The sequence below is a fragment of the Hippopotamus amphibius genome, chromosome 5, assembly GCF_030028045.1.
Source record: "Hippopotamus amphibius kiboko isolate mHipAmp2 chromosome 5, mHipAmp2.hap2, whole genome shotgun sequence".
Classification (NCBI taxonomy): Eukaryota; Metazoa; Chordata; class Mammalia; order Artiodactyla; family Hippopotamidae; genus Hippopotamus; species Hippopotamus amphibius.
Window position 1 is genome coordinate 66669137 of NC_080190.1, and position 25292 is coordinate 66694428.

The 25292-nt window shown below is 49.7% G+C and overlaps 1 protein-coding gene across 6 annotated transcripts in view; it reads right to left on the bottom strand.

The window, feature by feature from the left end:
* The window catches only part of TSPAN15 (tetraspanin 15), a 45402-nt gene extending 20583 nt beyond the window's left edge, over nt 1–24819 (bottom strand). The window contains exons 1-2 of one of the 6 annotated variants that reach the window (XM_057735686.1): nt 24751–24819; nt 24576–24716 (exon numbers count right to left, since the gene is read on the bottom strand). In XM_057735686.1, coding sequence (XP_057591669.1) covers nt 24576–24671 — 96 coding nt within the window. In that variant the 5' untranslated portion in view covers nt 24672–24716; nt 24751–24819. Of the gene's footprint in view, nt 1–19271; nt 19395–24575 lie in introns of those variants that run through there. The other 5 variants (XM_057735688.1, XM_057735687.1, XM_057735684.1 and 2 more) reach the window with 5 other exon arrangements.
* Nucleotides 24820–25292: the final 473 nt, after the last annotated feature.

A 25292-nucleotide genomic window follows, 5' to 3' on the forward strand; every position in this document is an offset into this window, starting at 1 on the left:
AGCCCTGTGGTCCTCTGAGAACGGGGCAAGAAGCTTTAGAGAGCCAAATCTTCCCCTTCCAAATTACTGCACTTACAGGGAATCACTCACTCAAATCACTCACTCAACCCTAACCCTGGTCCAGACACAGAGCCCAGAGATTGTTCCACCCCAGGGCTGGGAATGACGGTTAACGAAGAACCCCACAAAGAGGTGACATCTTCAGAGCCCAGGCAGGAGGGCAGCCAATATGCAAGGACATAGCGTACTTGAGAGCGACAGAGGTAGGTTTTTACCCTCTATCTTGGTGAAAAGTGTAATTCTCATGTTGTCACTGAGCCAACAAGATAACATCTTATTGTCAGGATTGATTCCATATACTTTTTTTTTTTTAGCTCTTTATTAGAGTATAATTGCTTTACACTGTTGTGCTAGTTTCTGCTGGACAACAAAGTGAATCAGCTGTGTTTATACATATATCCCCATATCCCCTCCCTCCTGCAACTCCTTCCCACCCTCCCCATCCCACCCGTCTAAGTCATCACCCATGATCGAGTTCATCTCCCTGTGTTATGCAGCAGCCTCTCACTAGCTATGTATTTTACATTTGGTAGTGTATATATGTCAGTCATATACTTTTGAGAGTTCTATGATTCCTGTTGTTAAAAAATAAATAAATACATAAAAGCTCTTTGGGGGCAGGACGGACACTGGCCCTGACACCTTCCCACCGCCTTAGCCTGTCCCCCTACTTCCTTCCCGCCTGAGGCCATGCTTCTGGGTTAAGGTACCCTGCTTTGGAAACCATCTCCAAAACACCCAAGCTGTTGCTGGGCTCCATTCTGCACAGAATGGACCCCAGCCTTCTTGATAAAGGCAGCCAGGGGCGTCTTCTATTTTTATAAGCTCCCCGGAGCCCTGGGACCCACTCCAGAACGGCCTTGCCAGGAGGAAACAAAACTTCCTTTGGTCTGATCTCCCTCCTATTACAAAAGATCATATTTTCCTTGCTAGTCAGCCTTGCAACATTTCCAGACCATTAAAGCCAGAGGAAAGCTACTGTGGCAAATGCAGACCCAAACCTCTGGACTCCTGCATCACTGTGTACGGAGCCATCATGGGCTCGTCTCTCCTGGTCCAGCCTGGAGGCGCTGTCAGCCCAGCCTTCCCCGTGGTCGGCAGGCGGTCTCCGAGGTAGCTCCACACACAGCACACACTGATCCGGGCTCCTCATTCAAAGGTTCCAGGGGCAGCAGGCATGGGGAGAGGCCGGCATACCCGTCTCAGAAACTTCAAGATTTCCAAATGATATTTACATCTCCGAGGACATCAGTTTATGTTTCCATGTGAGTATAAAATTAACTGTCAATGTTAGCGTGCAATCCCATCCACTCTTCTCTGCTAATTATAGCCTCTCTTCGGTTGGGTGGCTGGCCATTCCAGCCACAGCGCAGGAAGTAAATCGCCCATTTGTCAAGCAGGACAGCTTCAGCTAAACATGGCTGGGGGTGAGGGGCACACGGCTATGCCCATTTGGGGCCAAAGAGGAAAAGAACATGCTTCTGGCAGTGCACGGCCTAGGCCCAGAGCCCCAGACTTTGCAAGCCCTGTGGCATCTTCAACAGGCTGCAAGGAGGCCTGTCACCCATTGTGAACCAGGCCTGAAGGTCCCCTCTGAGTCCTGCAACCTGGAACCAGCTTCCTCCTCTGCAGGCTGAGGCCCAGTTTCACACAGCTGCTGGGAAACAGGAGGCCATGTGAGGCATTCCAACACCTGCATCGTCCCCTCCTTCAGGAAACATCTGGTCCCGGCTGGCTCACCCCAAGCTGGGGCAGGTCTGCACTTAGAGGGGAACTGCAAGGCCAATGTTTACCCCCAAAGGCACATGCCAGGCACCTACTGTGTTCCAGACCCTGAGGGTCCCAAGGGGTCCCAAGGCTAGACATGGGCTATGTCTGGGAGAGGGGAGACTGAGAGGCTAGAAACGATCTCTATGGCCTGATGGATGGAATTCAGGGGACTCTGAATTCGGGATGGAAGAAAAGTCAATCTTTACTTTCACTAGCCTTTAACTAAAATGTTCCTGGCACGAAAACGAGGAAGAACCTCAGGTCTATGGGAAGCATGCTGCAATCCCTCCCACAGGGAAGGCTCTGGGAATTCGAACAAAATTAAGGGGGAGAAAGGAATTGTCAGAAAATCAGGGTGGGCTTCCTGGAGGAGCCAGTGTTTCCTTGAAGGCCCCGAGAACTGCTTCACTCTGCAACCATCTCATGGGGCACTCAAGGCCCCAGGGCTCTGTGTGGCCCAAACAAAGCACTTTTCTGAGTTTTGAGTTTGAAAGGATGTGGGGAGTAGCTAAACTCCAAGGCCTGAGAGATATTTTAAATAAGATGGGGCTAGCAGGGCCTCTGCGTCTAGCTGAGAAACCCAGGACTTCACATCCATCAGCGCCTCTGCTCCAGGCCGATCCTGCCTTGCCCTGGGCTGAGCCCACCCTGCAGACAGCCACCTCCTCCTCAGCATGCTCTGTACCAGCTTCTCTCCTGCACAGATTATGGCTGGAAGGAGCAGTAGAGGCAGGATAAGAAATGGGAGTTGGCATTCTGGGCCTTCATTTATTAGTCTGGTGCTGTGGCCATGTCACTTCACCTCTTTGAGCCTCACTATTCACCTGTAAAATAAAAAAGCCTGCTGCCATGGACAGAGTGATTATGCTGCCCCAGCATCCTGCAAAGAGCTGTTCCAGCATCATCTCCCTTGACCGTCACATACCCTCACACATCTAAGAAACAGCCAGTCGCATTTTACAGGCCAGTCTCAGTGAGGCTAAGTGACACAGAACTTATGAGAGGCAGAGCCAGGACACACGGCCAAAACCTGTCTGGCCTGCCACTAAGGCTACCAGGTGGCCCTTTCACTTAGACTCAGGAGAGAGCTGGTCTGAAATGTCTCTGCAAAATACAAAGGTGCCAACAGCAGAGCAGTGCTCCCAACAGAACGTTCTGTGATGACGGTAACGTCCAATATGGTAGCCACGGACCACGTGTGGCTAGCAAGCTCTTGAAATGTGGCTCGTGTTCTTGGGGAGCTGAACTTTCCATTTTACTTCACTTAGAGGAGTTTAGATTTGAGCACGTGTAGCGGGTGGCCACCATAGTGGACAGCACAGCTCCAGAGCAGCTCTCACTGGACGCTGCCCCTTACCAGTCTCACCGTGCTCCTTTCTGACGGCAGAGACCACCCCTATTAAACAGTCACGTGCCCTACTCATCCTGCCACTAGCTAGAGGAAGTTCAGTTCTTACTCACTGGCTTTATTCAGGAGAAAGCAATCTTCTTTCCCACTTTCCCCAAGAAAGCTCGGTTCCTGTTATCCCACTCCTCTTGCCCCTAAGGAAAGCAGGACAGACCAGATCCAGTGCCCCCAATCCAAACTGATATAGGGGCCATTCTGTCTCCTGGAAGGGGGCCAGACCCACCTCCAGGACTACAAGGCAGCATTCTAAGCTATGGGACCCTGGGCCCTGGTGCCATTGACCTGGCCCCAGCACTAAGTCCAAGCAGCCCATGCTTGAGGAATGGGGTTCCTCCCAACCCCATAGCAAAGCCAGCCCTGGAGGAAGGAAGCAGCAGAGACTGCCTCCTACTGCCAGCAAAAAAAGCCGGTCCCTGGTCTTTGTCACTGATACTTTGCTGTCAACTCTGCCTTGACCCTGGACTTCTTTCTTTTTAAAAAACTGGACATCAATGCAGAGAACTTGGTTAACTGCAACTCCTGTAGCACGACCTTCTCTAACAGCCTGTTTTTGTTTGGAATGCAATAAGCACCACTTATGAATCAGTACTCCTGTCCCTGTGGATCCGCTATGACCCTGCTGTCATACACTGGGATTCCACCCATGCCCTGGTCTGCTTCCGGCTCCCTATCTCCCCCATCGGTCAGTCTGTCCCTAAACGAACCTCCCTAGTGCAGTGACTACAGTTTTATAACACATCGCATCAGCTAGGCCACATCCCTCCTTCCTGTCTTCTTCGGCAGCATCCTGGATATTCTTAGACCTGGTCTCTTGTGTTTTAAATTCATCTTATCAAGTTCTGTGAGAAAAGCTGCTAAGGTTTGGCTCAAACCACACTGAATCTATAGATCCCTGCACGGAGAATCAACATCTTTATCAGGTCTTCCTGCCCATAAGCGTGATTTACTCCTTCTTGATTTACGTCACCTTTATTACAACCTCTCTAATAACAGTGCTCTCCACCTCCCTCAAGCTTTTCCACGGCTGTCTAGGCAGACCTGGGGAGAGACTTGTGGAAGTCTTTCCCAGGCTGGCCCTCCAGCTAGGCCTAGGGTGGGAAACATGGCCTTTGGAAAACCAATCTCTCCAAGAAGCAAAGTGGACACACCAGTCTGTTTTGCAACCCTCCTGTCACCAACAGCTACAAATACTTGATTTAAGAGACTCCCACATGATAAATTAGGAGTTTGGGATTAACATATACACACTACTATATACAAAATAGATAATCAACAAGGACCTACTGCACAGCACAGGGAACTCTACTCAATACTATGTAATAACCTATAATGGAAAAGAATCTCAAAAAGAGTGGGTGTATGTATATGTATAACTGAATCACTTTGCCGTACACCTGAAACTAACACAACATTGTAAATCAACTACACTCCCAAAATAAAATAAAAATTAAATTACAAAATAAAAATAACACATAAAGGACTCCCATCTGTTCTCTATATTGTGAAGTTTTTTAGAGGTCTGCCTTGTTACTTTTTCTCTCACTAGATGATCTTCCACATTCCTACAGCTGGGGGAAAAAAAGAAAGAAAGAAAAAAGAAAAGACTCCCACATGCACACAGCACATTCCAGACTATGAAAGAGCTAAGCTGGGAGGTTTGCAAACCCCAGCTACTCAACCCAGCTGGGGCAGAGTGGAATTTCTAATCACAAACCCGCACAAACATATGTAGCACTGAGCGAAAGAGCTGGCGGAGCCGGGACCCTCTCTGGGAAGAGTTTAGGGGCAGGCAGTTGGGGAGTTGTGTAACAAACAACTAGTAAAAACATTCTGAGACAAGAGGCCCGGCAGTCACAGTCACGTCCTCCTGGGAAATCAGAGCAGGCCCACTGGAGCTGAGCCTTGGAGGATGCACAGGAGTTTGACTTCACACCACTGGACGCTCCATCAGCACAGGGACCGGCCCAATAGATGTGTCAGAGAAATGAATCTGAGAAATGCTACTGCTTCAGATGCCTAAAAGCCCAAAGAAGAAACTAGTGATCCCGTTCCAGAGTATAGCCCTCCGAGGCTTAAGGATAAGATGACTTATCTGGTTAATCTGAAAACCATAGAAACAGCCAACAAGGGGCAAAGGAGAGTCAAGAGCATATCACCTTCACCCAACACACTCTTCTCCCTGGTTTTCTTTTCCCTTCCCTCTCTGGATCCCCTTCCTTCTCTCCACCTCCCATGTGTCTGAACCAAGAGAGTCAGACCCCACCTTCCAGGGCTATATTTCCATGATGCCTGGGTGATCATCTTCTCAAATCTCAGCCCAGGAGGGGTGCTTCCTGCTGGAGTATACTCAGGAGTACACCCTGTGCCAAACCACTGCTGGTCTCCCCGCCCTTCTTCCTCTGACCCGGCTGGCTAAGGCTCCCTTGCTCAGAGCTGCAGGCCACTGACAGGAGCGTGTAAGATGGCCCAGGTCTCCCCTTCCCTCTGACTCTTTAAAAGGAGACACAGGCTCACAGAGGTGACAAGGGAGCTTTGTCCTAGACAACGGCCTCCAGTTCAGGTCCCAGCAGTCTTTCAGAACCCACACCTGCCCACCAGGAACTACGCTAGGCGTCCCCCATTCTTCCCTGAGACAGCACAGGACCCAGGGGACCCAAAGTGGGGGCAAGAGGAATTTCAGGGAAATGGGGAGGAAGGTGCGGTCCCCCATGGTCTCAACTCTCTCTGACCCTCTCAGTTGCTGAGAGAGGCCACAATAAAGGAGAGAGCCATCGGAAAGAGAACAGGAGGTTGGGGAGTGGGCATGGGGGGTGAGGGGGAGATGAAGGAAATTCCAGCATCAAGTGCAGAAGGCAGTGAGGCCCCACAGCCAGGGCTGCCTTTTCCCAGGGGACACCTGGCTAAGTTGGGCAGATATAAATTAAGGACTATCTCCACACAATTTTGGCAATGATAGGGCTTACTGTTCTATGTTTCTTGTTTTTAACGTTAGATGTAGTTTTATAGCTAAGAAAATGAATCAAATTTTATATATATATATATATATATATATATATATATATATATATATATGGCCCTTGGTTCATTCTTTACACAAAATCCCACATCTGAACAGAGCCCTTTGCCCCGGAACTAAGGCTGGAAGGCGGAGGAGGCCATCAGATCACACGTGTCAGTGCTTGGCATGACACCTCAAGGGCCTTAAAGAATATAAATTGCCCCTACTCCAAAGGCTCAAGACTCCAAAGAGGTCAAAGGGCAAAGGGAAAAGGAGGCCGCATCATACGTTGGAAGGAGCATTGAGGGAGGTGGGGTGGGGTGGGGAATGAGAGGGGAGCCCTGAGCTTTAATCCCAGCTCTGTCACTAACTCCTATGCGACCTTGGGCAAGTCCCTTCCCCTCTCTGGATCTCAATTTCCCTGCTCAAAAAGGGAGCTATTTGGCCACAAGCCCTAGAATCCCTTCACTGCTCTGGGAGCCCATGGAAACTCATGCCCAGATAGCCCTTGCTAGAACCCTGGCCATCAGCAGACCAGGGGTGGTCCAAAGTCTTCTCCTCTACTGAATCCTTATCCATGGGTCCGCCTCTGCTTTCCCACCTGGCCAGATGTTACACCTCTGCATGAGAAAGGTGCTAGAGGGGACAGAGATGCCCTTCCCATCCCAGCCTGATCAAGGCACGCACCTCCAGCACTGCCTCTCACAGCAGCCATGGGAAGGTCACCAACTGTTTTTTTGGCAATAACAAAGCTGAAAGGGGCTAATATCCACCCTCCAAAGCTCAGCTCAAAGCCTCCTCCCCTGGGAAGCCTTCCTGGATCACCCTAGCTACAGAGATCTCTCTCTACTTATGATCACCTATGAAATCACCAATGTGAAGCCCACACTGGTACTGATATTTACAGTACTAACTATGCCCATTGAACAGATCATTCTGGTATTTACTACCTACTACATGCAGGGCGTGGTGGCACAACCCAGCAACACATATACCATACCATCTTTGACCTCAACGACTTCACAGTCTGCATACATGATACAAATGCATTAGTCCCAGAAGTTCACAGTAAGTTTAGCTTAACTCCCAGACCACATTCTCCCCACAGAAGCCATATGAAAAGTGGTTAGAGCCCAAGCCAGTTCACAGTGGACTAATGAACCACAATGCCCCTAAAACAAGATACCATGCAAAAGTTCCTGGCACTCAGCAGGTGCTCAATACATGTTACCTCTCCTTTCCCAGTAAAGATGTAGTACTCTTGTAACCCTGACATTTTAGGACTCAAATCAGATGCCAGAAGCCATTTCCCCTTTAGAGGCACTTTGGTCCAAGGATAAATCAGGGGAAAGAAAGAGAGTCCCTATTCTGAATTCTACAGGAGCACTCACTGATTCAGCACATATTTAGTAAATGCCTAGTATGTACCAGGCAGTGGGAATAAAAAAAGTAAGACCTAGTTCCTGCTCTCAAGAAGCTCAGTATGGTAAGACACATCTGCACGCCAACAAATGCAGCAGAGTTGGGGAAACACTGGGGTAAAGGTAATTGTGCAGAGGCATTAGAGAAGAGGAGACGCTAAATCATGGGCAAGATCGGTGAGACCAAGGAAGGCTTCCTGGAGGAGGTGAGTTTGAACTGAGTCCATTTGATGCACGTAAAGGATAAGTAAGAATTTCTGAAATGGATAAGGGATTTCAGATGCCCATGAAGGTGCCATGGGGACAGCAGGTCAGTACAGTTAGAGCCAAGGACAAGGCAGATGGGGGAGGGGAGGAGGCCAGGGAAGCTCGAAGAAGCCAGACCATCAAGGCAAGGTCTTAGGTTAAACCAAAAGTTCACTCATTCACTTGACATTTCTTTACTGAGAGGTTATGTAAGCCAGTGGTTTTGCAAGTTTTTGGTCTCAGGATTCCTTTTCAATCTTAAAAACTTTTGAGGATCCTCAAGTTTTTGTTGGGGAGATTATATCTATCAATTATTTACTATATAAGAAATTAAAAGACATTTTAAATATTTATTGACTCATTTAGAAATAATAATAATAGATTTACATGTTAACATAAATAGCATATTTTTTGTTAAAAATTTCCCCCCAAAATTGAGGCGGAAGAGTGGCATGGGCTTTACATTTTTGCAAATATAATGTTAATGTCTGGCTCATGAGAAGAGCTGGATTCTTGAAGCTGCTCCTCACTCAATTTGCTGCCCCATCACCATCACGTGCCCCTGAAATACTCCCCTGGGCACTCCTGAGAGAATGAGAGCAGGAAAGCAAATAGCATCCTAGTATGGTAATGAAAACAGTTTTGACTTCACAGATTCCTTAAAAGGGTCCCCCCACCAAGGATCCCTGGAGCACACTTTGGGAGCAGCTGTTAAGAACGGGGTGTTGGGTGGTGAGTGGGGCCCAGCTAGCAGTGATCCAACCAAACAGAAGAGTCTCAGCTTTGGTGGAGTTCACATTCTATTTGGGGAGCAACAAATAAATAAGAAAAGCATATGGTATGCCTTTGTTGTAAGTACTATGAAGACAAAAACCCGGAAAGAAGGTCAGGGAGGCTGGGGGAGAGGGCTGGCATTTTAAATAGCACAGCCAGGGAAAGTGATATTGGAGTGAAGACTTGAATGGTTGGGGGCGGGGGGACTTTCTACCATCCACATGGATACACAGCCAAACATCCAAGCGGCTTTCCAAATCCTGGAATGTAAGCATGTGTTCAGGGAACAGCTGCTACAGCCTGATGGGGTGAGAGTGGAGGGGAGGAGGGGAGAGGGCAGGGGCGTGGGCTACAGAGCATGTGGACCCTTTGAAGCTACTGAGAGGACTTTGACTTTTGCTCTGAGTGGGTGGAAGGCACTACAAGTTTGCAGAGGAGTGATCCGATCTGACTTTGATTTTTAAATGAGTTACTCTGACTGCTGTGCTGAGAACTGGGGGATGGAGGCAGAATGGTCAGGAATCTACTGCAGTAACCTAGATGCTAGATGACAGTGGCCTGGACCAGGGTGGGCATGTGAGGGGAGTAAGAAGCAGGCAGACTGGATATATTTTGAAGTTGAAATTAGGAAAATCACTGAAATAATTTAAGCAGGGAGTTACACGCTCAGATTTGCACTCAAAAGTTCTTTTACCAAATGGAATATGCACATTTGTTATCATAGGGAAATGCATGTTTGCAGTGGAGAGGGCTGGTGGTCAAGATTGGCATGGCCAGCGGCCAGGTGGCTGGGCATCACGTGCCTCCTAACGTGCCCTCCTGGACCCGCCACTGCATACCCCGTGCAGCACTGGTGCGGGAAATGTGTGGCCTGAATCTAATTACAGGGAAACCATAAAACAAATCCAGAACACTGACGTTCTGCAGATCAAAGGCCTGGAGGCTTCAAAGGAATCAAAAGCAGTGAGGATCAGCTAGGTTAGGGGAGATGAAAGAGACTCGTAATAGTCAAACAACATGCAGACCTTGATTGGGTAAAATATGCACTACAAAAGACATTTGGGGAACAACTGGGGAAATCTAAATACGGAGGCCATAGATGATATTCGGTTTAATGGTGATTTGTTTTCAGAGGGACAATGGCAGCATGGGGGAGAATGCCCTCTTGGAAAGCTGGATGCTAGGGTATGCAACAGTGAGGCCACAATGGCTGCAGAAAAAAAAATAGTACTGTATTTATTGAGAGAGAAGAGCCTGAAGGAAGAAAGAGAAATAAGGGAGAGATGTTTAAAAAAAAAAAGACGTTAACAATTGGTAACTCAAAGGCATGCAGGTGTTCTTTGAACTCCTCTTTCAACTTTTCTGTGGGTTAAAAAAATTTTTTTTCAAGTTCATTTCCCTGGCACAGCTTGATTAGGCACTACTGATTTAGGGCTCTCCATCTTGCACGAAAGAAGGGGCCTCTCCCGCCCCACCCCAACCAGACCCCAAGTATCCAAGCCAAGGAATAAAGAGGCTCTGCCCCACACATGCCGACACACTGGCTGTCTAGAAACAGAGCATCTATGATCAGATGACACCAAGGCACGTGTCCCCAAGCAGACTGTGGGCAGCCAGCCTGAGTCTCACAGCTCCTCAGAGTGTCTCCCCTCAGCGCCTGGCGCAGGGCCCAGCACGTGCCGTTGGTGACTGAGGGTGGGCACTCAGGGAATCCTGGGCCTGGCTTCCAGCCACGGAGCAGTTCTCCTTCCAACGGGAAGAGGACTCATACGGGGTGGGTCGGCAGCTCCACATGGATATCCAGGCCCAGCAAGCCTCACCCTCTCCGCTTTCTGAATTTCCCTAAAAGCAACAAGAGGGCAAGACCCCAGTAGGTCTTGGTGGATCAGGCAAATGCAGGCAAGTAACACATGACCGTCTTCCCTGGGACTCCAGAACCTATAACGTTCAGGACCTCGTGCTTCAGATGCACTGGGACCTTTTTTGTCAAAGAGATCCTCCGTAATGCATGAACTGTAATGCTGGATACTGATTGTTTTTTTTAATGCACTATGAGAAATGTCTTAAGGACAACTGGAGAAGTTTTTAACATGGACTTGCTATTTTCTTAGGCATGATAATGGTGTTGTGGTTATATCCAAGGACACTTTTCTTTTTAAAGACAATGCATCCGGGGATATTTGGGGTGAACTGCCATGCTGTCTGCAACTTACTCTGATGTGGCCACATGTTAAAATTGACTCTGGTTAGTGGGCATATTGGTGCTCACTGTATCATTCTTTCGCCTTTTTTTATGTTTTAATTTTTTTTTCTTACAATAAAAACATTTAAGCAGCACGCAAGATCCAAGTTCCAGTTCTTCTAAGAGATCTGTTCACAGTCTGAGGCGCTCTTAGGCCTGGGACACCTTGGTGGCCACAGCCAGAGGCCAGCTCACCAGAAGCTCAGGGCAGGCAGCCTCCTCTGGCCTGGAATTAATGCCCCACCAGATGTTTCACCAACTGCCAACTGGTGACGGGAACCAGCTGTGACGGGAACCTACCTATTATTCATCCAGCAAGCTCACCAGAAAACAGCACCCCGGGGGGCTGTAGGACACGCTCCTCCCTGTGCATGGGTTAGAGATCTGGGGGAAGGGACAGAGAGGGTCACTCCTCACCGTCAATCCCATCCTTCTCAGCTTTAAGGAAATTAGGACAAAAGAAGATGTACACGACAAACCAACAATATGATGACAGCCGGTGCCAGCTATGGGAGGAGGTAAAGGCCGCGTGACCCACCGCTCCTTGAGGCTGGCCTGGTGGGACTGGCAAAGAGTATGTGCTAGCTAAGGCCCTCTGCACTAGGAGCTGTGTGACCTTGGACAGACCACTTTCCTCTCTGAGGGTTGGCTGCCCTCGCTGTTAAATAGGAATGATAACACCTGCCTAATGGTCACTCAGAGGACTTGGTGAGATGGGGAAACTCCTTGTAAACTACAAGGTGCTATAACACATAATGAGAGTCCCCATTCTCTCTTTAAAGTCAGCAGATACAAAGACTGTTAAGCCTCTACACCTGACTCGGAGATACCACTCTCTTTCTTTAAATTGACTGACTTTTCTTACTAAAATAAATACGGTCCAGACCTAACCTAATCAACATCTATGAAATCATAGATCTGAGGTACTAATTATTTTCTTTAATACACATTACACCTAATGCATACATATTAAATTTTAAAATGTTCCCCCAGGAACCACCTAAAATCATCTTGTGGACCACCAAGACTAAGTAGATGGATGCCATTCTGGCCCTACCCCCTTATTTTGCAGATGGGCATCGGAGGCCCAGAGTGAGGCAGTCACTCCCACAAGGTCACACAGCCGATGAGCCCTCGGTCAGCAGCTATGACCCAGATCTCCAGGCTCCCAGGCCACTGCTCTCTCCACGGCAAGCTGCCCTCCCTCATCAGGAACAAAGAGTTCTCACGCCCTGGCATATCCTCTCATAAAAGAAAAATAAAAAACCTGTTTCTGAAGGACGGTGATGCAGGCTCCATTTCCGCCTTCCTGCAGCTTCAGAGGGCCCGCTGGGGACCTGGCCCAGGTGCCTTAGTGCCACTTCAGGTCCGCTCCCGCCCTTCCCACAGAGTATGACAGCCCACCTCCCTGGGGCCCCAGCCCCAGAAAGCTGGTCCCCACTCCAGGGCCCCAGGGCCTTTGCTCCTCTAGCAGCACCTTGGGGGGAGTCGGACGGCCCCTGTCTGCCTAGGAAATGTTAGATGAGTGACTGAAGGACTGAACCAATGAACAAACAACCCATCCCCAAATAGCCCACTACCCTTAAAAGAGTCCTTCTCCCAAGGACAAACACCTGGGATAGGAAGGCATGGAGAAGTCTGCCAGAAGAGCGAGAGTAAGGCTTTGCATTTACTTGCAAGTTCCCTAACCTCTCTGAACCTCTCTTTACCTCCGTGTAGAATGGGGCAATAACCCTAAAACTGCGTCTTAGGGTTGGTGGAGAATTAAAAGAGAGAATGTCTAAGAAACAACTCAGTTTAGCACATAGGAAGGGCTCATTAACTGTTAGCTTTAAAAAGACAAAGAGGGGGCTTCCCTGGTGGCACCGTGGTTGAGAATCCGCCTGCCAATGCAGAGGACACGGGTTAGATCCCTGGTCCAGGAAGATCCCACATGCCGTGGAGAAACTAAGCCTGTGTGCTACAATTACGGAGCCTGTGTTGTAGAGCCCTCGAGCCACAACTACTGAGCCTACACACTGCAACTACTGAAGCCCATATGCCTAGAGCCCATGATCTGCAACATGAGAAGCCACTGCAGTGAGAAGCCCGCGCACCACAACGAAGAGTAGCCCCTGCTCTCCACAACTAGAGAAAGCCCACACGCAGCAAAGAAGACCCAATGCAGCCAAAAAATAAACAATAAAATTTAAAAATAAATTTTCTGAACTAAAAAGTATATTAAAAAAAGAGAGGCCAGTTATAAGGTAAATCAATGCTAGAGATGTAATATACTATATGATAAATATAATTAACACTGCTGTATATTATATATGACAGCTCTTAAAAGAGTAAATCCTGAGTTATGACAAAAACCTTTTCCTTTTCTATTTCTTTAATGTTATATCTGTATGAGATGATGGATGGTCATTAAACTTATTGTGGTAATCATTTCATGATGTACATGTACTATGCTATACACCTTAAATGTATACAGTGCTATATGTCCATTAAATCTCAATAAAACTGGAAGAAAAAAATTAAAAAGACAAAGCAAGAAGCAGAAAGCACAACCAGGCCAAAAAGAGGCCAGTCAGGGGGGATTCTCTAACTGCAAAGCGGAAAGTTTTATTCTAAGTGAGGTGGGCACCAGAGGAGACCGCAGTGGAGAAGAAAGACAGAAATAAACAGGGCCACTCCTGTCTCAGGACTGTGGGTCCCTGAACAACTTCTGTCCTCATCTTCTTTCTGCTTTGATCCGGAGTCCACTCCCCTTGAGGATGGAAAGAGTCAAGCGGCTGCTGCCATCCCTGTGGGAGCCCAGAGCCCAAGTCTCCACTGCTGACTAAGCCTTCCCACCCTCCGGAGCCTCCTAGGAGCCCCTGGCCCGCCCCACCCCAATCACAGAACGTCTGCAGCTGTCCTGAGCACACTACCAGGACTCAGTGAGTGCCAGCTTCTCAGGGGACAGGGACAGGGCTGGCTCATCTGCCCCCCCGCCCCCAACCCGGCGCAGGGCCAGGCAAACAGTGCTCCCCGGTCAAAAGCTGAACAGAACCAAGCCAGAGGCATGCACCAGAGTTCCCGCTGCCTGAGTGCTTTCTGGCTCTGCAGAGAAGACCAGTCTGTGACAAGTCACACATCAGGCCTCTGTCCGCAGGTGCAGCGGCAGGCCCTTTACAGTGGGGACACCAATAATCCCAGCTGGAGAGCATGCCACTGAGGTGAAATCACTGAGCAGTACCCACTGTCCCCTCTGAACGACGGAGGTATTAGGACCAGAGGCACTTGCTGTGTGGTCTGGTCTCAGTTTCCTCCCCTCTGAAAGGAAGGCACTGCCACACCAGAAGCCCTCCACAGCCTTCGAAGTTCGCCCCACTGGAACCCCACCCACATCCCAACTGCCCCAAGTGGTGGGTGAGACTCCTGTTCAGAAAAGTTGTAAGGGAATCACAGATGTCTTACAGCCCCACTGGGAAAGTGGTTTCCATTTAACTATTTTTAGAATCAGGACATCCTTCCTAAGAGCTAACTGGTATACCTTTCCATAATTTAACCTCTTTCTATCACGCCTTCCTTGCAGAAACCAGCTGTAGAGCACGGCCTTTGACCTGTGTGGGCAGACAGATGCTGGGAAGGGGCGGGGCCTTGTGGGGCAGGCCGCTTGAGGGGTGGGGCTGCAAGAGGGGAAGGGACTATGGGCCTTACCCGCTGCCAGCCAGGCTCCCCTCTCCCACCCCACCCCTTCTCCTCTGTCTTCAGCACCCACAGAAAGGAAAGCGGTTTTCAGGGCCCTGCTCAATGGGGTCCCTCCCTAGTGAGGCACCCTTCACCTAGGGTGAAGCAGAAAAGGCTTGCATTGGTTTTCCGGGCTGCTGCAACAAATTACCACAAACAGCTTAAAACAACAGAAATGTATTCTCTCAAATTTCTGGATGCCAGAAGTCTGAAACCAAGGTGTTACAGGGCCAGGCTTCCTCCAGAGGCTCTAGGGGAAAATCCTTCCTTGCAGCTTCTGGTGGCTCCAAGCATTCCTTGGTTCATCTGCCTTTGCATTCACACGGCTTTCCCCTCCATGTGTCTGCGTCTTCTCTTCTGTCTCAAAGCTCCCTCTGCCTTTCTCTTACAAGGATACTTGTCATTCGATTCAAGGCACGCTCAGGCAATCCAGGATGATTTCATCTCAAGTTTCAATAACTGAATTATATCTGCAAAGATGCTTTTTCCAGATAAGGCCACATTCACAGGTTCTGGGACATGAACATGTTGTTTGGCAGTGGGGGGGCGGGTACCACTCATGCACTACAGAGCTCACTTGTCAGAGTCAGAAGTCAAGTCCCCATCCTTCCACTAACTGGCCACCAGCTCATCACTGTGACCCCAAGCAAATTCATCACACCTATGTGGAACTCTGCTTCCCCACCACCTGCTGCACCTCTCCTACAGGTTAAAAACTGCAGGCTGCTGATACTCAATAGATCACAACCAGCTTTCCAACATGATGCCTACAGATCAGAAGTTCCAAACTGGAGACATAATTTCAGGGGAGAAAATTATCACAGCTCACTCCCTAAGTGTATGAATCCCCGACTCAAGAAACTCAAGTCTGGTTCTACAGAAGCTTTTTCAAGTTACAAAGTTAACTACAGAGAAGTGTTGCCTTTAGAGCAGATAAAAGGATGTTATAAAGACAACCAAAAGGAAAACAAAATTCTAGGACCATGGACCCCACCACCCCAACCAGCTAAATCTGGGTCCCCCGTAGAAGCCTAGCCTCCACACAGTCACCCACATCCCCAGGCTGGTGGTCTCCACACACCTCCACCAGCCCAGCCCAGACCCCACTAACACCCCCACTCCTCCACCCCCGACTAGCGCGTTCTCTCCTCTTCCAGGACAGCTCCCTCCCAGTGAACCTCTCCCAAACGTGCACGCGGACTTCCCCAGCCCACGGAGACCATCCAGATTGTCAGCAAAGTTGGGAAAAGGTTCAGCAAGTCGGTGAAGATTCAGGTAGAGAGAAAACCGGCTTGCAAACCGGGCCACTCCCATCAGAATTCCCTCATAGACACCACCATGAGCTGCAGTTTCTATTCCAGCTGCATGTTTAGAATCACCTGGGGAAGTTTAAAGATTATAGGTGCCTGGGCCCCAGCCCAGACCCACGGAACCAGCTCTGAAGATGGGGCTCGGACGTGTGTACTTGTAAAATCCTCGAGATGGGAGGCCTCATAGGCCCGATGGCCTAGAAGTTCCTGTCTTTTGACTTCAGGAAGTCATCCCGTCTCCAAATTCGGTGCCAGCCTTGGAAGCCAGCACAGCACTCCACTGCAGCCAGGGGACTTGGCCCCAGTCTGTGACAGGGCAGGCTGAGGGCTGGCCTCTGCCTACCACCAAGCACGCTGCGCCTATCTCTGGGCCCAGTGCCCAGCCCACAGCGGGTGCGCAGTCACTGACGGCCTGACCCCAAGCAGCCCCCCACACTGCACCCAGCACAGCTGGTCCTCTGGTAGGGAGGGGAAACAGCACAGGGAGCCTTGTGACTTGTCCAAGGCCACACGCTGCATCCTGGGAGGGGCTCTCCAGGAGGAAGGGGGAGGGCTCTGAGAACCACCAGGTTGAGGCTGTCTTTCTTCTACCCGCTGGGCAAATATTTACTTCCCTGCAGGCCAAGATGCAAACACTTCCATAGGTGAGAAAGTCTCCTTTGGAAAGAATTAAACAAAACCCAACAGGCACCATCTGCACAGTGAAACAGCTCTGGTCTCAGGGATGGATGCGAATGGTGGGTTGTGCTGTCATGTCCCCTCTCTAGGCCTCAGTCTCCTCAGATGTAAAATGGAAAGAGCCCAGCTCACAGGGTTGTTCTGAGGACCCAGAGAAGTGATGTACAGTGACACAAGTGCAAAGTGGAGGCTCCTCCCACCCTCCAGCCCCTCTCACCAACACCTGGTGAGCTGCCACCGAGCTCCCACCCCATGATGCACCTACTCCTGGCACCTGCACCGATGCTTACCGCACAAGACACTCGGCTGAGAGCCCTGGAGGTGTCGTCCCAACCAAGCCTGGCTTCCTGTGAGGTACAACGGTTACCCCATTTCCACAGACAAGGAAACTGAGGCACAGAGAGTTGTCCGTGACTTGTCAGGTAGCCAATCAGACCTGCTCCTCATCCATCAACCAAGAAGCGTTCGCTCTCCTAACCTACCACCCGGGAGAGCTAGGCCTCCAGGCCTGTCCTTTCAGTGGGCATTTCTGACTCAACATCCGGGCCCAACAAACATCCCATCCTGCAGTGACCCACCCTCCTCTCCCGAAGCTCATCTCCACTCCTCTCTGCCTGGCCTCTGCACCCTTCAAGCCCGGCTCCCACCTCCTGGAAGTCCTCCCCAGGGCTCCTCTACAGTCACGGCCATGCAGCTCGTCAGAAAACCACTCACTGCCTCCAACTGGCTGCTGCTGCCTCATTTCAGCTTCCATCTCCCTGACGGGCTGACCTCTTCGTCTTCTCTGTCTCCCCTCCCCCAGGCCTGGGGCGGGAGGGGGGGGGAGGGGGGAGGGGGCAGGCCCAGCCTGGAGCTGTACAGTGCACCTGTCTGACATTCCCTTGCAAGGGTAGATCCTGCCCCTGGGCTCCCAGAAGTGTTTCTCCTATCCCCCCTTCTCCAGATGCTCTCAGAGCCTTGAGGATGCTTCTAGTTTGGCCTTCCTAGACCTGCGTGCCCACCATGTTGCGCACAGCCTCTGCTGGTACACCACTAAAGTCCAGGAACTAAAGGGTGGGAAGGACCCAGATCCCAAGGGGTCAGACTTCTCCGCCCAAGGGCAAGGCCAAAGCCATCTGCTCTAGGCAGGCAGAGCATCCCCAGCAGAAAGGAGCCTCCTCTGATAAGATAAATTCTAGAAGTTCTCATCACATCTTATGTCCAGGCTCTCTTTGATCTCTGCAAGGCTCTCCAGGTAAGTCTCCATCCCCCCAAGGACACTGGGCCTACAGTGTGCTGGTGCTTCTGCATCTCTCATCTTGCAGGATCCTCCCCACAGCACTTGATCTATGTTTCCAGACGGCACTGCCATCAGGTCCTGACAATTAAACCTCCCCTCTGGGCCACTCAGCTCCCAAACTCCTCATATGACCAGACCCCTGCCAGTCTCTCCACTCACAGTTTGGCCCTTCTTAGGCTGCCTCATCTGCTGCAGCTGTACTTGCCCACGTCGGGGCCTGTGCACTTACTGCTCCCGCCATCTGGGATGCTCGCGACAGGCCTTTTTTGTGGCTGGGTCCTTCTTACTTTTTGAGCTCCTCATAAAGGCCTTTCTTGACTACCCCATTTAAAGTAGGAACTCCCATCTCTTCCCACTTCCTCCCTAATTTTCTTCTTGCACCTATCACAACTGTCTTTATTTACTGGCTTGTCTGTCTTCAGGGCTTGGACCAACCTGTCTCATTCATAGTTTCCCGGTAACTATCACAGTGCCTGGTACACACCGTAGGCATTAAATAACTATTTTGTGGACTGAAAAAGCAAACGGTACCCATCCTGGAGGGAATGGCAGATCAAGACTGGACTCTCCAATGCCTTCCATGAAGATGTTGATTCCAACCCATTCATGGCCATAGGTGCTCTCTGGGAAAGGTTTACCTTTTCGATCCCCTGTGTCCGGGCTTACCCCGAAGACATCTTTCCCCTGTATACAGAACCAACTGGTACAGAAATTTCTTTATCAGTCCCTAATCTGGTTGACTCTGAGCCCCACCACAGGCTGGCATTGTGAGTCACCCAGACAGAAGAGGCACCGGCCAGGGGAAAGAAGGAAGACAGGTTGTTACTCCTGCGTCTCAGGAACAAACAACCAAAGGCAGTGAGGTCCCAACCCCGTCCTACACCTGAAAGCAACCCCTCTCTCACTGGAGGAGGCAGGTTCACGCACAGAGGTCTCAACTAAGCACAAAGAAACTTTCTTTGGGCCTTACTTGCTCATCTGGAAAATGAGTGCGTTAGAAGGTTCTCCAAACCCCTTCCGGGACTGCCTTCCTGATTCTCTGGATTTTAAAGGCCCTGTGGCCAAGCTGGGGGAGGGGAGGACGTCTCTGGGCCTGAGGCCTGAGCCCAGCCCCAATCATCTCTGACAGCCCATGAGGCACCGTGACCACTTCTCCAGTATGAAGACTGCCTCACTTTCTGCTTGAGTTTCACTATTTTCCCTTTGAAATGCTTGCCTAGGCCTGCCCAATCAATAAAACACAATTAAAAAAATGTAAAATATGTACATATACGTACAAGGAGATGTCCAAATGGGTATTAACCCCAACAGTGGTTCTCTCTCAGTGGTAGAATTGAAAGTGACTTTTATTTTCATCTCTGTACTTACCTGAGTTGCTTGGAATTCTTTTGTAACTTTGTGCACATATTATTTTCACACAAACAAAGCTCTTTTCAAAACTTAGAAATTCCTGTAGTGCTTAAGTGGGAGGCCAGGTACCTGGCTCCTTCCAGAAATGCTGTCCTCCACCTACACCTTGAGCCCTGACATGTGGAGGGACCACCACGAGGTGGGGGAAGGGGTACCATGGCTGGTAAAGGTCACAGTGACCCCATGAAGAACCTGAAGTCAGGCAACCGGGTCCTGGTCTGGGTCTGTCACTAACTTGCTGTGGGGTCTCAGCTACTTGCTTCGTCTCTCCAGGTCTGTTTTCTCCTCAGTACAACAAAAAGGTCCAATTAGAGCTGCCTTCAAGGGCCCTTCTAATTCTCAGTCTATGGCTCTTGAGCACCTAGAAGAACAGAGAAGGAGGCAGGAAAAGCATGGCTAATCCTTAAGTAGCTGGTGTCGTATTTATCACGTGCCAGGCACTGCTCTAAGCTCTTCCTATAATTAATCCATTTAATGATCTCAGCAACTCTCAGGTAGATTCTGGTGTCACCCATTTTACAGATAGGACAACTAAGGCAGATGGAAGTTAGTGCCTATGTCAGTTAACCTATAAGTGCCAGAGTTGGGATTTGAATCCAGATAGCTTGGTACAGGGTCCACACTCTTAACCATTAAACTTCAGGGAAATATAAAGCATCACAGGTCAAGCTATGATAACGGGACCCAACCTTGGAGAGGGCAGGGGAGAGTTAATATTACCTCTGGCATTTATAACTTCTACCACCTATCTACACCCACTTCCTTCTCAATCATCAACACCCCTCAGGCCTGACACATTTACCCAATTAAAAACCCAACCTCATTGTCAAGGCAACAGGCTTGGTGCTTTCTAGAGAGCCAGTGTCTCCATGATCAGTCCAGCCCATTCTGCAAATTCAAGGCATCAGCAAACCTGACCACTGCTGGCTACACACCCAGTTCAGCCTCTGATCCAGGCACCCATATCTCCAACCCTTACTTCCAAGATACAGGTTGGGACTCAAGCACACCAATGCAACAAGCCTTTCCTGAGCGCCTACTGTGTGCCCGGCCCTGAGACTAGCATTGAAAGAGGATATGAATGAGATACACCCCTGACCTCCAGGGGCCCACAGTCCAGCGAGGAAAAACAGTTGTGTAAACGGATCTCTAGAATACCCTGTGGTCGGTGCTATAATTAGAGGACTGTCCCCAGTGGGCTGAGGACACATGTGTCAGAATGATTCACCCATGTGGTGGGAAGAAGAGGCTCCAAGAGCCTCTGGGTGAGCTCATTTCTCACTGAACCGAGAATGAGGAGACCTGGAGGCTAGTGCCAGCTCTGCTAAATGACCTTGAGACATGCCCCCTCTGAGCCCCAAAGTCACCCTCTAAAAATGAGAGGGCCTCCAAGTGTGGGACAAGAGATTGTTGTACATGGTTCAAGGTCATATTCATATTGACTCACAGACTGAGAGAAGTTTTCATTGCTCATTTCCCTTCCAATTCTTCCAGTCTTATCAAAGAGCAAATCTGAGCTTTGGTGTCAGTTTATCTTTACGCCTCTCAAACACCTGCCAACCTGCCTTCTGAACAACCAGGGCAAGCCTCAGGTTTGTAGCCTACAGTACCCACAGTATCTAGCTAGGATCTAATAACGTTGTTTTGCTTTCTCTGCACTATATTTACTGTCACTGTTATTTTTGATGAGGAATACTGGCTCCCCATTGGCAGTAGTGATATAAAGCCTCCTTTTAAAAATAAATTTAAGTTTAGGGAATTCTCTGGCAATTCAGTGGTTAGGACTCCATCCACTCTTTCATTGCCAAGGGTGTGAGTTCATTCCCTGGTCAGGGAACTAAGATTTCGCAAGCCGTGCAGTGCGGCCAATAAATAAATAAATAAAGTTCAAACATAAATAAATAAATTTAAGTTTAAAACGTGAATCAGTGATTCATATGATTGAATCATAAAGTGAATCATAATCATAATATTAGGAATATTATAATATAATATTACATGTTAATATTATAGTAGTTATAGCCTCTATGTATGGCAATTTTAAGATCTATCAAAATTTTAAATGCACGTACAAAAACAGGCGAAGCTGTTCTCTGCTTTTAGACATCCCAATAGTGATCACCACTGGTGAGAACGGATAGTGACTGGCAGTGGACCTAAGGGGGGGTTTCTGGCTTCTGCTGTCCACTCTGTCGGTTGACCTGGGGGCTGATTATACAGGATTGTTCACTTTGTAAAAATTTATCAAGTTGTATACACTTACAATGACTGCATTACTGTATGTATATTATACATTCACATACCCTTTAACTCAGCAATTCCACTTCTAGAAAGTACCCTGCAGACATACACACATATGTGCAAAATGACACGTTCGAAGAAGCTCACTGCGGCACTGTTTGCAGTAACTAAAGACTGGAAACAACCTGAGTTTCCCAGCTGGAGACTGATTAAATATATTTGGGCATAGCCTACAGTGAATTCTATGCAACCATCAAACAGGATAAGGCAGCCCCTAGCAAAGCTTCAAAATTTACATGGATTTAAATTTAACTGAAAAGGTAAGGGCAGAACTGGGTATAGTATGCAACTTTATGCAGGGGAAAATAAAAGACTATATAACATACACATATGTTTGTGCCTAAGACATCCTGTGCCTAGGATAGTATGTCAGAAAAGAATCACAAGGAACTCATAACAGAGGTCTCCTCTGGACAGGGCAGGCCAGGAGAGAGGGATAGGAGGAACGCTTATCACTGATGACTACTCTTTTACACTTTTAAATTTGTCCTTGCATTTCCTATTTGATAATAAGTTTTAAAGCTAAAAGTCCTACAGAAGTTGCATGGCTATGGTAAAACTTAAGACTCCTTAAATACTGGGATGAAAGTGTTAGCACTTTGGGCTTATAAAGCAAGTAACCCTTGGCCCCTCACTCCTCCTCCCAAGGGAAGGCACCAAGATAATAGGCCTTCCTGTAATGATTTCCAATTAACAACAAACCCAATCTAGAACAAATTACTCAAACTGGGCCTCCGCCCTGCAGTCAAATTCTGGCACCTGGAGTTGCCATGGCAGGTGGCTGAGTTCCTGGCATGTGTAGAGAGATTTTCAAGCACAAATAACTCCAGGGATGGGAAGTTTGCGATTTGGTAAGGCAATCTCAGGTGGCTGGAGAGGAAAGATTCTGAGTCCCACCCTGCTCTAAGAGAGACAAAGCAAGGGCCACAGAGTGGTCTCTTCTCAGGGCTGCAGGGGACAGGGACAGAACAAGGCCTTGAAAATTCAAGTGTGTAACTTTCTTGTTTATAGCACTTGGTTTGCCCACATGTCCCTATTTCCCCACATCACTAATCCCAAAAACAATCCAATGAGGTGTGGAGCAGGATATCAGTTCTCCATTTTACAGATGGAAAAATGGAGGTGCGAAGAGGTTAAGAGACAGGTCAGTGATTATATATCAAGAGAAGGGGTGAAGCCAAAAAAGCAACCCCCACCTTCTGACTCCTGGTCTTCCCCTATTTTCCCATCTCCCCACTCATCAACCTTAGCCTTTCTCTCTTTCAGCTCTGACCTGCAGAGAATGAGCTTCAGTGGCCAGTCAAACAAGGAGCAGGCAAAAAAATCCCAGAATCAGAATCAAGGGGGCGACTAGACCATCTAGCCCAGCAGTTTTAACCCTGACTACACACTAGAATTACCTGGGAAGCTTAAATAAGTTTAAAGAAATACATATGCCAGGGCCCAGGCATCTGTAGTGTTTTTAAAATTCTGTAGTGAATTCTGATGCATCTTTGAGAATCACTGAATGACAGCTCAAATCACCCCCATCGCAGTCCCACATAAGACCTTCTGCCTCCATCAGTGGGTCTGTGTCCCATCCTCTGGCCCCCAAACATACCCTGCATCTCTCTTCCACATTACATAGAGTCAGAGAACTGGACTGGGAGCTGGGTAAGTCGATTAACCGCTCTGAGACCCCCAAAAGGGAAGTGACTTGCCTACGATCACCCTCCCTGGCAAGGTCACATCCACAGAGGGGTCACAAGGAAAGCCAGGCCCGATGGCAGATCTAGCAGTTCCTGCCAGCAGAACAGACCCAATGAGTGTTAAGGAGGAGACCAGGAATGTGCACGTGTTTTGTGGGTGGGGATGGGTGTCAGGTACCTGGGCAAGTCTGTCCTGTGGCATACTGGGGGTAGGGAATTATTCTAGAGTGGCAAGGGCCGGCACTGGTCTGTAGAAAGATGTCCTCATTTCTATGAGGGGACCCAGCCTAGTCTGAAATCTCCATAAAGAAATCCAGTCTATTGGGTCAGCTTACTAGGAGGGCCCAGCTCCCTTGCCCATAATAAAAATAACGGCTGACACCTCTTAAACTCTTTGCTGGCCCCTGTGCTAAGCAACGTACTTGCCCTGTTTCATTTCATTTCCACAACCATTCTGAAAGTTGAGTATAATTACTGTCTCCATTTGAAGACGAGGAAACTATGGCCTAGAGAGCTGAAGTAACTTCCCCAAGACCACTCATCTGGAAAGTGGTTTCTGGCAGTATCCGAATCCTGGTTCGTGTCCAACCACTACCATCCTACCTCCCAACAAGAGAGAAGAGAAGGAATAGTGCAGGGACTTTTTTTCAGTTCCTGAGCACCTTGGAGCAGCCGGAGACCTCCCCAGACACGTTTGGTGGAATCCTCCTGACCACACCTCCAACAAGGCATCCTTCTTCCACCAAACAGCAAATGAAGGCACCGTGGGGAAGCATCTCGCTCAGGGCCATCAGCAAGTAAACACTGGGGACGGGATAAGCAGTTCAGGTCTCCCGACCCCGGATCTCAAAGCCCGACCACTTCTCCACAGACGGGAGACGAACCCAGTAATACCCAGCAGGCGGGGTGGGCGCGGCCAAACGTGGAAACCACAACCTAAGGCACCAGCGGAAGCGCGGCGGACTCGCAGGACCGAATAGCGAGTCAGGTGCACACAGGTGAGCCGTGCGGAGCTCCTTCGTCGTAGCCGTTGCCAAGGATCTCTAAGGCTCCCCACCGGCAGCTGAAATTCCGGCTGAGCTCGAGCAGCCAGAATTTCCTGGTTCCCCTGCAGAGTGGGACCAGGATCCAGGAGTGCACTTCTGCCCCCTTCTTGGGGCAGGCCAGTCCGGACCCACCCCAACTCCCACCTCCACCCCGCGGCTCAGCGTGAGGGTGAACAAGGGAGTGCCGGCTCCCCCTCCCATCCCGGGACCTGACTGAGGTCACTCACCCAGAACACTGTGGAGTAGATGACAAGCGAGAACTTAAGCCAGAGGTAGGAGAAGCGCGCGCAGTAGCGCACCTGCTCCGAGTCCCCGCGGGGCATCCTGGGGGGCTCCCGGGTTGGGTCCCTCGCTGTCAGCAGCCCCACCTGCGGCTGCCGGCCCGGCTCCCCGCCCCGCCACCGGCGCTCGCTCGGGGACGGACACCGGCGAGCCGCAATCACAGCCCCGGCCCGGGACCAGCCAGCCCCAGCGGCCAATGGGCGCTCTGGAAGGGGGCGGGCCGGGGGCGGGGCAGCGGCCCTGGACCCAGAGGAGGCCGAGGGAGGGGCGGGGGCGGGGGCGGGGGTTTTGCGAACGCTGTCGCGTGCAACTCTGGAAGTGCCTACGCGAAGGAGCGTTGGGGGGCGTGGGAGAGTGTGTGCAGACCGGCGCTAGGTAGAGAGCGCGAGAGCCTCATTCAGGGTACACAGAAATGCCCGCTTTCCACTGTGGTCAAGAGGGAAGACTGTGGGAAAAGAGCAGGAATTTACTGCTAAGGTGTTGAAGTGTGCAAATGAGTGTGCAAGGCATGAATTGGATAAGGAAGTGGAGTTCCTTGGCCTAAGGAGGGGAGAGAGGGCCACACCTAGGAAGGTGCGGCAGACCAGGGTGCGGCAAAGGGACCTCATGGAACTGAGGCCCGCAGTTTCCTTTTGCAACAATTTGGAGGCTTCTCCCCAACA